Below are 13,399 nucleotides of genomic sequence, written 5' to 3' on the forward strand. Positions count from 1 at the left end.
TCAGTGACTAAGCTCCTAAGAGGAACTGATACTGTTCAGCTGAAGCAGGAAGTAGGAGTTGGGGGTTCATCAGCATGAAGGATAAAGGATGTAGAGGGGAAAGTAATAGACTTTTTTTTTTTTTGCTTTTTAGGGCCGCACCTGCAGCATATGGAGATTCCCAGGCTAGGGGTCTAATCAGGGCTGCAGCTGCTGGCCTACATCACAACCACAGCAACGCCAGATCCAAGCTGCATCTTCGACCTACACCACAGCTCATGGCAATGCCAGATCCTTAATCCACTGATTGAGGCCAGGGATTGGACCCACAACCTCATGGTTACAAGTCGGATTCATTTCCACTGTGCCACAGCAGGAACTCTGATAGACTCCTACCTTTAATTCTCTCAAGGGCTGGTATGTGCAAAAGAGATCCATTCAATTTTTATGGTTCTGCAGAAGGTGCTCCAAAAGGTACATTTCATTTTAGCATAAAGAACTGTCCATCAGTTATCACCCTGTGAAGTGGTAAATTCTAGTTTTCTAAGGATACATGCAAAACTAAAGACAGCCACCAAAGTTAAGATTGTTGGACAGCAGTTTCACATCTCTAGCAGGGAACTATAACTAAGGTCAGCTCCAGCTCCATAGATCTTTTTTCTTTCTTTCTTTCTTTTTTTATTTCTTTTTAGGGCCACACCCTGCAGCACGTCTGACATTATTACAATTTTTTTTTTAATTTCCTGTTGATTTGGCCAAGTCTAAGTTCCTAAAGCCAGACAGTCCTCTAATACATGATCATTCTTTTGTTGGCTTTCCTTTTGATACGTATTTATTTTATTAACAAATTCCATTTGAGGGGAAAAAAGCAGCTCATGTTAATCCAAAGTCAGCCAAGCGTTAATATAAAACTTCAAAAATGTTTCAGAAAGCAGTATAGGTTATTTTAAATATAGTGTCAGTGACTAACACGAAACAGTGTCCAAGCTACAGTATGTCATACTCTTGGGGATGCTTCTGTGAGCAGTGATTCTTTATTTTCTTTTTGTTTTTTCCTTTACGATCAAACCTCTGGCATATGGAAGTTCCTGGGCTAGGGGTGGAATTGGAGCTGCAGCTGCTGGCCTACGCCATAGCCGAAGCAACTCGAGATCTGAGCTGCATCTGTGACCTACACTGAAGCTTGCAGCAACACTGGATCCTTAACCCACTGAGTGAGGCCAGGGATTGAACCCACATCCTCATGGAGACTACGTCAAGTCCTTAACCTGCTGATCCACAGTGGGAACTCCCTTTAAGCAGTGTTTGATTCTCTGTTACATAGATAATTTCCAATCAATAAAAGAATTGGTGCCTAAGACCCACTTAAAGTGGAAAAGTGTTTAAATCATATCTGAACAATGGTAAGAGACAACTTCTGAATAATTAAGCAAGTAAGGCTGAGGCAACAGACAAAATGTTTTGCCCTTTGACCTAAAAAAACATTCAGACATCTTGAGAAGTAAAAATCAAAATAACCCACCAGTGGTTTCCAAAGGAGAAAGCTTGAGGGTGGGGAGATAGCCTGGGGGTTTGGAATGGAAATGCTAAAAATTGGGTTGTGATGATCATTGTACAACTATAAATGTAATAAAATTCATTGAGTTAAAAAAACAAAATAACTCAGCAGATCATTTAAATCATACACATAGTGCTTAGGAAATAGTGATAGATAATGGACTAGATTCATTTACACTTTAAATTTTGCAAGGAATTTCCCTAATTACAAATTATTCTTATGCCTAAAGGAAACTTTGGGGTTTAAATAGGAAACTTCCTGCTATTGACCCTCTGGAATTTTCATTGTGGATCAGGAAAAAAAAAAAAAGAAATTTAATTAAAATTATGCTTTATCTAAGTAGACATAGTCGTGACCTGACAAAGTCAAAGAATACCTGCTTACAGGGAATACCTTTGGGACTGAAGAATGACATGAAGCAATGAGCCAACAGGTTCATGAGCACAAGTGAGCCTTCAGGCCCAGATACTAGATCAATTTGCCACAGCAACAGCATTTTAAGTATAATGGAGAAGGAGGTAGCATCATTTGAGGATCGTGATGAAGTACAAAAAGCGTAAGAAAAATAGAAATTTGAGATCTAATAGTTTGCTTGGTGACTAGAAGAAAACTGAAACACAAACAATAAAAAACTTTTAAAGTTTTAAAAAGCAGAAGCAAATAAACATGCACCAAAAAGAAGTGAACCTGACCGTATAATTTGGGAGTATTCAAAGTAACTGCATAATTAGCTTTTATAAGAAGAAACATTTTAATTAACAAACTGTCAAACACTGATTTAGTGTGTGGAAACCTCACCTGAACATCTTGGGAGTCTGTCTATCTAAGTTCCAGGGAGAGACTTTCCACTGGGTAGGAATATGAAAATCCAAGTGTTTCACATAGAATTCATTGCAATATGATGTCAAAAAATGTCTAAAAGCTGATTATTTTTTTCTCTGACCTATATTCTTTGAGCTTAGTAAAGTAAAATCATATTTCTAAATAAAAATTTGATCTCATAAAGGAATTGTGTCCTACTGATCTACACACTGAAAATGTATGTTTTATTAATTGTTTGATGAGCTACAGCATCACAAAAAGTAATTAAAACAGTATCCCCATTGCCAAATTTCATGTCTCATGAGATCTTAGAAGAATATTTTACATTTTATATTTTCGACACATTGTGTTTTAAGTAAATACAGTATTCAAACTAAAAACAGACAAGTCTTCTTCCAATCAAGGAGCCGCATACTTGGGGCATTTGGTCAGCTTGTGGTATTTGTGAGCAAGGTCCACAGCTTTCCGTCCTTGCTGAAAGGGGAAAGACCACAAAATTAAATTCCAGTGATTTCCCATTTTCTTAACTCCACTGAAAAGGTAATTTACTTCTTCTTTTGTAAAATTTTTACGAGCTCTTCTTTTTTCTGTAATTAATGAAAATTGAAGAATATATTAATACTTGCTGGAAAAAAATCTTGAGACGCAAAAAAGTACTTAAATTATGCTAAAGATATGGACTACACAATAAGAAAGCTCCATGCCTTGGCTACTCATCATATAGAAATCCCCTTCAATTTTTAAAAAAACTGAGTGCCTATGATTAAGCATTAGATGCTATCCCTGTGATCTCTTCAATAAGGTAACTTAATCCTATTGTAATATTTGCAAAATCCTTCACTCAAGAAAACACAAAATTTTACAACATTCAACTGTTAATTCTCTCAACATTCCTGTGATGACAGTTAATAAACAGCTTACCTATCTTACAGATAGAGTCTTCCCAAAGGGCTCCATAACTTCATAGAATAGAAAAGAATATCAACACTTGTTACTTTAATTATCAGGCTTGATTAATATTTTTTAAAGAATAGGGGTATTTTTGGAGTTCCCGTCATGGCGCAGTGGTTAACTAATCTGACTAGGAACCGTGAGGATGCAGGTTCGATCCCTGGCCTTGCTCAGTAGGTTAAGGATCTGGCATTGCCATGAGTTGTGGTGTAGGTCGCAGATGTGGCTCGGATCCCACGTTGCTGTGGCTCAGGTGTAGGCCAGCGGCTACAGCTCCGATTAGACCCCTAGCCTGGGAACCTCCATATGCTGCGGGAGCAGCCCTAGAAAAGGCAAAAAGGCAAAAAAAAAAAAAAGGTATTTTTTTGAAATTTGCCTTAAAGAATATGTTCACCACCTATATGGGTGCTCTGCTTAATTAAAATTTTTTTATTTTATTTTTTTGGGGGGTCTTTTTGCTATTTCTTGGGCCGCTCCTGCAGCATATGGAGGTTCCCAGGCTAGGGGTCTAATCAGAGCTGTAGCCAATGGCCTGCACCAGAGCCACAGCAACGTAGGATCTGAGCCACGTCTGCAACCTACACCACAGCTCACAGCAACGCCGGATCGTTAACCCACTGAGCAGGGGCAGGGATCGAACCTGCAACCTCATGGTTCCTAGTCGGATTCGTTAACCACTGCACCATGACGGGAACTCCTTAATTAAAATTTTTAAAAATAGGCTGTACAATGAGGAAGGAAGTTTTTAACTATCTGGTTTTTAGGGATACTTTCTACAACAGAAATAATGCACTGCCGCTATCTGTAAACATAAATATTTTCTAGTGATGATTACCACGAAATAGCTTTTTAGGCTTTCCTTTTTTTTTTTTTTTTTTTGGCTTTTTAGGGCCGCACCTGTGGCATTTGGAGGTTCCCAGGCTAGGGGTCCAATGGAGCTACAGCTGACAGCCTATGCCACAGCCACAAAGGATCCAAACCTCGTCTGCAACCTACACCACAGCTCATGGCAACGCTGGATCCTTAACACACTGAGCAAGGCCAGGGATTGAACCTGCAACCTCATGGTTCCTAGTTGGGTTTGTTTCCACTGCACCACAACAGGAACTCCTCCTTTAAGCTTTTTAATTCATTGTTAGTGCATGCTATCCTTGTACGTAGATGCTGATGAGGAGGGGCTTTGTGTTTCTATTTACTTAATAGGACCTGGAATCCTTGTGTTGGGACAATCTTAGAAAATTTTGCCTTTGCAGGTCAGGACTGTTAGTCCATTTCTCCTAAGATAGGAGCTGCAGTTCAGATCTTTTAAAGTAGGAGAGAAAAACCTTAACAGCGGACAGCTAAGAAATCAATTAAAATAATGTCATTATTACTTAATGGTATTCCTTAGAATGCAAGCTCCATGAAGACTGGGATTTTTGTCTGTTTTATTCATCATTGTGTCCCCAGTGCCTAAAACAGTGACACAATAAATAGTAGGTGATCAATAAATATTTATTGAAAGAAAAAAGTTACTACTGGTAAAAACTATTTTAAAACTTACCAGTGAAGTTACTCCCTTTTGTTTTTGTTTTGGCCAAACACCTGTGGCCCATGGACGTTCCCAGTACCACAGCAGTGGCCCAAGCCGCTGCAATGGCAACACCAAATGCTTAACCTGCTTGCCACAGGGGAACGCCTCAGTGAGGTTACTTCTTTTGAGTCTAGTGGAAAATTGTGGTTATCTCAAAAACAGATGATTTCAACTTCACTTGCTAAATGTTTTGAACTCATTATAATAAGGACCAGATAGTTTACTATATAACATTCAGGATTTGGGGTCCTGGGGTTGTTCATGTAGCACCAATCACCACTTTTTCTTTGCAGCTGCGATCTCCCTGACTTTTATGCTTAAATTAACATCTGTGCTCAAGTTTTCAAAAGTTACAACAATAGAGTGAGTGGTGGGCAGCCTAGAAGGAGACAGCTCTCTACACCACAAGGCTCCCTTCTGTGGCTTCTTTAATTCTCTTCTTAATACTGATAGGGCATTAGGAAAAAAAAAAAAAAAAAAAAACAGGGAAAACTAGGCAAGAAGGCTCAGTTCCAGAGACTTATTTTTCAAACCCTCTCAAGATATCAATCCATCCTAAAAGAGAGCTTTGTTCCTAAGGTTCTTTAAATACTTAGATGCTGCAGTGGTCCCTCCTCAAAAGAATAGTCTCAAATTTGAATGTAACGAAATGAAAGGTGAAGGTGGCGGGGGGGCGTGGGGCGTGGAGGGGGTGGAGAATGGTAATATAGGAGTTCTCCTCCTGGTGCAGCAGAAGCAAATCAAATTAGGAACCATGAGGTTTCAGGTTCGATCCCTGGCCTCGCTCAGTGGGTTAAGGATCTGGCATTGCCATGAGCTGTGGTGTAGGTCGAAGATTCAGTTAGGATCCTGCGTTGCTGTGGCTGTGGTGTAGGCCAGCAGCTGTAGCCCTGATTAGACCCTTAGCCTGGGAACCTCCACATGCCACGGGGGCAGCCCTAAAAAGCAAAAAAAAAAAAAAAAAAAAAGAGGCAATATATTAAATATTCCTGACCTGCTTGTAAAAGAGATATAAGACCAATTTAATTACTAGCTCCTCAAGATGCCTTCCAAATTTGAAAAAAAGGAGGCCAATTTATTAACAATTTGATTTTAGCTAAGGAATTCTAATAACAACAAAAATTACCCATTTTCTAGCAGTCTCTACAGAAAATATTATTTCAAAAAGTGGGCTACCCTATACTGGTATTGTAGTTAATCTTAATTTGTATGCAGAAATTTTTTTGTTTTTGGCCACACCTGTGGCATGTGCAAGTTCCTGGGACAGGAATCAAATATGAACCGCACTTGTGGCAATGTCAGCTCCCTACCCTGCTGTGGCACAGTGGGATCTCCCTGTATGCAGAAATTTAACCTAGGAAAAGATCCAGTTACAAAAAGTAAACTTGAAATTTCTTTCAAGGTTTTGGCAGTGAAAATGGCCAAATAAAATTATGTGGCAAAATGTTTCCTGGATGAATCAGGCCCAAATGTCTTTGCAATAAGTAACATAATGGCTCTATAGATGTTTCTAATTTCTAGGTTACTTTGACAAGTAATGTACTCAATTGCTTACTCTTACTCTACAGATACTAATTCCATATAAACAGAAGAAAATGGTAATGTGATGTTCTTTGTCTTGTGATCAATTTGAAATGTTGATAAACCCTAAATGTTAACCCTATAGTTAAATAAAAACTCATGTAAATTAACTCATAGTGTAAGAAATGTTTGTTTGTTTTTTGTATTTTTTATTTTATTTTTTTGGTCTTTTTTGCTGTTTCCTTGGGCCGCTCCCACGGCATATGGAGGTTCCCAGGCTAGGGGTTGAATCGGAGCTGTAGCCACCGGCCTACGCCAGAGCCACAGCAACGCGGGATCCCAGCTGCGTCTGCAGCCTACACCACAGCTCAAGGCAACGCCGGATCGTTAACCCACTGAGCAAGGCCAGGGACCGAACCCACAACCTCATGGTTCCTAGTCGGATTCGTTAACCACTGCGCCACGACGGGAACTCCTAAGAAATGTTTTGATTTTTATGCAAGGCTCTAAGTTTCATACTATTTGTCTCTAATTTTGATTGTTTGAAATACTATAGATGTGAACCAAAATCTTCTGCAAAATCTTTCTGGAGCACTTGTGCATTGGAGAATAATTTTGTTCTTAAAATAGATCTGTGGATAGAACAGGGGCTTCTGGAGAAAGATGAGCTTGCATTTGAATCTAAGCTCTGCCACTTGTCAATTCGCTGGCAAATTTTGGCTAATTTGGGATTTTCCTACTGCTCTGCAACCTAAAAGAAAACAAATTAAAGTGGGAAAAAATATCTTATTTTACAATGTTATTATATGAATTAAAGGAAATAATATCTGTAAAACACCTAGCACCTAGTAGGTTCTTGATAAATGTTAGTTTCCTCCTGTTCCTTTCCCAGCTGGAAAGCAATGCGTGAGCAAGCAACATGAGGAAGGGAAGGGGGAAGTCTCTTTTCTCAGGAAGTATGACTCTCATCAGAGCCAAGGGTTATTTAGAAACCATTAATGATGGAACTGAGATCAGTCATTCAGCTATTCTCTTCCTTTTTAGGAATATATGAAATTTAGGTTTATTTAAAAATCAAATATATTCACTTATTCCTCCAGGGGTAGAAGATTCATTAGTGAGTTGCCGTCTTCTACGTGGGGTCAGCAGGATTTCTGAAAAATATGGAAAACATTTACCTTTCTTAGAGTATCAATCTGAGTAGATCACATCAATCCCACTAGTATGCTATTTCCTTTTTTTCCCCCTTCTAATGGGAATCCGTGGGTGGATTAGAAAGAATATTTAAACCACCACAGACTAAATCTATTCCCTGGGAACATCTTAAATCGCAATTGCTCAGAGACAGATTTTCTTTTCAATGTTATTTTACCCTCTAGCTTTTAATATACTTAATGTTCTAGATCATAGTTCAGAAGGTATGGTCATAATTACAGTTTTAAAGCTGCTGAATTAATTACTTTTGTTACAGATAAGTGATTTCCTTAGTTCACTTTTATATCTGTCTTCAGCCTCCACAATGACTTTGTGACGATCACATTGGTATGGGCAAGAGTGCAAGACCTTGCTAAAATTTCGGCTATTCAGGGATTTTCCTATTGCTATACAACCTAAAAGAAAACAAAGTGATGTACAGATGTTACAAAATATATAATAACAAATCTATGAAAGCAAACATCTTAATGATGGTAAATGAAGTAAAATCAGGAACTTAATTATAAATATGTTACAAAACTCAAAGTTGGAGTTTCTGTTGTGGCTCAGTGGTAACGAACCTGACTGCTATCTGTGAGCATGCAGATTCGATCCCTGGCCTCGCTTGGTAGGTTAAGGATCTGGCATTGCCGTGAGTTGCTGCATGGGTCACAGAAGTAGCTGGGATCTGACATTGATTGCTGTGGCTGTGGTGTAGGCTGGCAGCTGCAGCTGCAACTCGACCCCTAACCTGGAAACTTCCATATGCTGGGGTGTGGCCCTAAAAATACAAAAAAAAAAAAAAAAGAAAGAAAGAAAGAAAAAAAAAGAAACTCAAAGTCATGTGATGCTGTAATAAAGACAACAGATACAATACAGTGAAATAAGATTCGCCACAGAGGTGTGAACAGAGTAATAGTGATATACAAAAAGCAGCATCTAGCTTAGCCCGATTCTGAGCAGGAGTACCATCAGGAAAGATATCCAAAAGAAGTTACTCATGCCCAGTCATCATTTTTAAAAAAATGTTTTGGCATTCCTGTTGTGGCTCAGTGGATTAAGAATCTGACTAATATCCATGAAGATGCAGGTTTGATCCCTGGCCCCACTTAGTGGGTTGAAGATCCAGCATTGCCAAAAGCTGTGATTTAAGTTGAGATGTGGCCTGGATCCTGTGTTGCTGTGGCTGGAGTGTAGGCTTCAGCTTCAGCTCCAATTCAGCCCCTAGCCCAAGAACTTCCACATGCTGTAGGTGTGGCCCTAAAAAAGACAGGTTTTTTTTTGGTCTTTTCTAGAGCTGCATCCACGGCACATGGAGGTTCCCAGGGTAGGGGTCTAATCGGAGCTGCAGCCACTGGCCTCCACCAGAGCCACATCAATGCAGGATCCTAGCCGCATCTGCGACCTACACCACAGCTCATGGCAACGCCGGATCCTTAACCCACTGAGTGAGGCCAGGGATCGAACCCAAAACCTCATGGTTCCTAGTCGGATTCGTTAACCACTGAGCAACAGCAGGAACTCTGACTGTAGACTTCTTGTAGTGAGGACTGAGTTCTATTTATCTTTGATCCCAGTGCCATCCACAGAATAAGCACGCCCTAAGTGTCTGTGAAGTAAATGGTCACTGAGGGAGCAAAGGAACTAGGAAACATCTCAAGTAGACTAAGGGATGAAAGGGAGTTAACAATTATAAAGCATCCACTCTGCCAACTGGAATTTTTTTTGGGGTGGGAATACTTTTGACTAGAGGTTCCCAAAATTTCTTACTCTTTGGCATCCTTAAGATCTTGGTGATTTCTTTATGCACCCTTAGGCCAAAAGAAATACCAATTGTTCTGTTAGGTCCAAAACAGTAAGTATTTATGTTCTAAAAACTTAGCAGTTATTTGAAAAACTAACAGACCGTAATTTTATGTATATATTTGTATTTCATTCTTATTGATTACAATTACTTCCTAATGGTATGTGTGCAACAACTGGGTACAAAACCTGGAATCAAACTGGACATCAACACTTTCACTTCCTTCTCCATACTGATTTTCACATGGTGCTTGCTTTTCAAAAATCACAACAACCACTGAAAACCCAGTTCCACAAAGACATGACATCATCAAAAAGGATAGTTCATGTGGTCTCTGAAAGATGTTGACTATTTTGTAACTTAAAATATTGTGTAGTGGTGGCCTTGTGAGTTCACTGCAGAGCCCCATGGAGCCTGGGTGGACAGTTGGGATCTGTGGCTTTAAACTACTGAGAGAGGATTTCAAGGAATGATAGTCAACAGTAAAGAGATAATAAAGAGGACAAGAATTTTTTAAAAGTCATTAGTTTGGGGGTAAAAAAAGAGGCTTCAGGAAAGATTAAATTTGGTAGAAAGGCAATAGAATATGCCAGATTGCAGGTACTTAGAAGGGAATGAATATGCTGAAAGAGAAAAGCAAGAGCAGCAATCTGGTAATAGATGGTGGAAGAATGAATAGGTGAATACTTGGAGGGATAGCAAATCACAAATTTTTTTTTAAATATGATATTTGAACATAGTACAAGGTGAGACAAAAGGAGTTAATGAATAGAAAGGAGAAAGCCTACACAAAGATTAAAATGGGGAGGAAGGAGTTCCCATCATGGTGCAGCAGAAACAAATCCGACTAGGAACCATGAGGTTGTGGGTTCAACCCCTGGCCTTGCTCAGTGGGTTAAGGATCCAGCGTTGCCGTGAGCTGTGGTGTAGGTAGCAGATGTGGGTCGGAACTGGCTCTGGCATAGGCCGGCAGCAACGTCTCCAATTAGACCCCTAGCCTGGGAACCTCCATATGCCATGGGTGCGGCCCTAAAAAGGACAAAAAGACAAAAAAAAAAAAAAAGAGGGGGGAAAGAGATGGAATTTGCTTTTATTTAATTTTTGTAATTTTTTTTTTTTTTTTGCTTTTTAGGGCTGCCCCCATGGCATATGGAAGTTTCCAGGCTAGGGGTCAAATCACAGCACAGCCACAGAAACTTGAGATGTGAACCATGTCTTCAACCTACACCACAGCTGACAGCAATGCTGGATGTTTAACTCACTGAGCAAGGCCAGGGACTGAACCCATGTCCTTGTGGATACTACTCGGGTTCGTTACTGCTGAACCACGATAGGAACTCTGAGATGGGATTTGGAATTACAGCTATTTACCAGTTTTACAGTAAAAGAGGTACACTCTTCACTTAAGATATTAGGACAGTAATATTTTGAGCCTAAAGAGGAATAGCCTCAATTTGTTCCAGAAAAGTGCAGAGTGCAAAAGTAAGAATAAACAAAGAGGAAATACTAGAATATGAAGGAGAAAAATTGATGGAATAATCACTGTGGGCCCTGAAAAAAAATAAATAATGGGACATAGAACACTAGAAACATATATTTATTATAAACATAATGAATATATTAATTTGAATGTTTCATGATAGCTCATATTATTATTTCTCCAAAGGAAATGAAGTTTAAATCACGCAGGTAGAACTATTACAAATTCTAGGAGTCCCCATCATGGCTCAGTGGTAACCAATGTGACCAGTATATGCCTTGCTCAGGGGGTTAAGGATCCAGCATTGCTGTGAGCTGTGGTGTATGCTGCAGACACGGCTACGATCCTGCACTGCTGTGGCTGTGGCAGCTGCAGCTCCAGTTTGACCCCTAGCCTGGGAACTTCCATATACCACAAGGGTGGCCCTAAAAAAACAACAACAACAAAAAAATCTAGTTAACTAATACCATATAAAGCTTTAGTTATGAAACAACTACAATAAAAAAAATATTTACCTGAACATCTATACTTCAACTTTTGGGAACAATTATCTGTCTCTAGAAAACTGATGACTTCTTTATTTATTATATCTGAACATAGCATAAATGGATCTGGGGAAAAATTGCAAAATACAAGTTATTTTTGATTAGTGAAAAGGACCTGACATTTAAAGGATTAATTAATCCTCATGATTTCCATAAACTTTTTTTTTTCTTTTTGCCATTTCTTGGGCTGCTCCCGAAGCATATAGAGGTTCCTAGGCTAGAGGTCTAATCAGAGCTGTAGCCACCGGCCTACGCCAGAGCCACAGCAACATGGGATCCGAGCAGTGTCTGCAACCTACACTACAGCTCACAGCAACGCCGGATCCTTAACCCACTGAGCAAGGCCAGGGATCGAACCTGCAACCTTATGGTTCCTAGTTGGATTCGCTAACTACTGAACCATGACGGGAACTCCGATGATTTCCATAAACTTTAGCACAGTACTATACATTCAGTTATCTTCAATAGATAAACAGAAAGGCTCTGGATATCAATAAAAGATGACTGAGGCGGAGCTCCCGTCATGGCGCAGTGGAAGCGAATCCGACTAGGAACCAGGAGGTTTCGAGCTCAATCCCTGGCCTTGCTCAGTGGGTTAAAGCTCCGGAGCTGCCATGAGCTGTGGTGTAGGTCGCAGACATGGCTTGGATCTGGCGTTGCTGTGGCTGGCAGCTGTAGCTCTGATGAGACCCGTAGTCTGGGAACCTCCACATGCCATGGGTGTAGCCCTAAAAAGCAAAAAAAAAAACAAAAAACAAAAAACAACAAAAAAAACCAACCGAAAAACCGCAACAAAAAAAGAAGACAACTGAGGCATTTATACCTGAAAGAGAGTCAAAGACATGGCTTATATGTTAGAGGACATATATACCAATGTACCTTTTTAACTAAATTAACTACCTAAATATGTTTTGTTGAAAAATCAAAGAAGAAACATTTTTAGTCATACCTGTAACTGGTAGCTGCTGTTTTGTGTTCTTGGCAGTAGGAGTTGGATGTTTAAAAATATGGTCACTAAAAGAAAATTGACACTAGATTACTAAAGTAAACATTGTTTGGTATATAAGCAAATGTTTCTGTAAGCAGTGGTGTGATTCTGGTGTTTGGCAGGCAGAAGGAGCTAAGCCAGGATCTACCAAAATCTACCAAATTCTGCCAAAGTATGGTATGCAATGGTTACAGCCTTGTTTCTAAAAGTAGAATTAATGCTATAAATAAAATAAATATAACAACAAGGACATACTGTGTGTGTGTGTGTGTAGATATTACTGAATCAATTTGGTATATACCAGAAACATTGTAAATCAACTATACTTCAACTTAAAAAAAAAAAAGTGGCGTTAAACAAGACTCCAGAGGGCAATAATACTGATACCACCAGTACATGGAAGAAAAAGTTACAAAAAAGGAAAATAGGAAGGGATGAGAGCAAAAAAGAGGACAAATTCAGTGGGCTAGAGGGCAAGAAGGCTGGCCCAAGAGCTTATCTCACTACTTCCTAATTCCACATTACTGAGTTAAAATTAACATCAAGAGAGTTCCCGTCATGGCTCAGTGGTTAACAAACCCAGCTAGGAACCATGAGATTGCGGGTTCAATCCCTGACCTTGCTCAGTGGGTTAAGGATCTGGCGTTGCCATGAGCTGTGGTGTAGCTTGCAGTCGAGACTCAGATCCTGCGTTGCTGTGGCTGTGGCTGTGGCCGGCGGCTACAGCTCCAATTAGACCCCTAGCCTGGGAACCTCCATATGCTGCAGGAGCAGCCTTAGAAAAGAAAAAAAAAAAAATTTTAACATCAAGAATGGTTTCGAAGGAGTTCCCATCATGGTTCAGAGGAAATGAATCTGACTAGTATCCATGATGACTTAGGTTTGATCCCTCACCTCACTCAGTGGGTTAAGGATCCGGCATTGCTGTGAGCTGTGGTATAGGCTGCACACTTGGCTTGGATCTGGTGTAGCTGTGGCTATGGC

At 39.8% G+C, this 13,399-nt stretch overlaps 1 protein-coding gene across 6 annotated transcripts in view; it reads right to left on the reverse strand.

The window, feature by feature from the left end:
• Positions 1–2,562: 2,562 nt before the first annotated feature.
• The window catches only part of TERB1 (telomere repeat binding bouquet formation protein 1), a 60,566-nt gene continuing 49,729 nt past the window's right edge, over positions 2,563–13,399 (reverse strand). Inside the window, exons 14-19 of one of the 6 annotated variants that reach the window (XM_047792637.1) lie at positions 12,377–12,441; positions 11,398–11,493; positions 7,865–8,014; positions 7,493–7,558; positions 3,281–3,318; positions 2,881–2,946 (exon numbers count right to left, since the gene is read on the reverse strand). In XM_047792637.1, the coding sequence (XP_047648593.1) occupies positions 3,281–3,318; positions 7,493–7,558; positions 7,865–8,014; positions 11,398–11,493; positions 12,377–12,441 (415 nt within the window). In that variant the 3' untranslated portion in view covers positions 2,881–2,946. Of the gene's footprint in view, positions 3,319–7,492; positions 7,559–7,864; positions 8,015–11,397; positions 11,494–12,376; positions 12,442–13,399 lie in introns of all 6 variants that reach the window. The other 5 variants (XM_047792634.1, XM_047792633.1, XM_047792636.1 and 2 more) reach the window with 5 other exon arrangements.

Source organism: Phacochoerus africanus, chromosome 8 (assembly GCF_016906955.1).
Source record: "Phacochoerus africanus isolate WHEZ1 chromosome 8, ROS_Pafr_v1, whole genome shotgun sequence".
NCBI classification, from domain to species: Eukaryota; Metazoa; Chordata; class Mammalia; order Artiodactyla; family Suidae; genus Phacochoerus; species Phacochoerus africanus.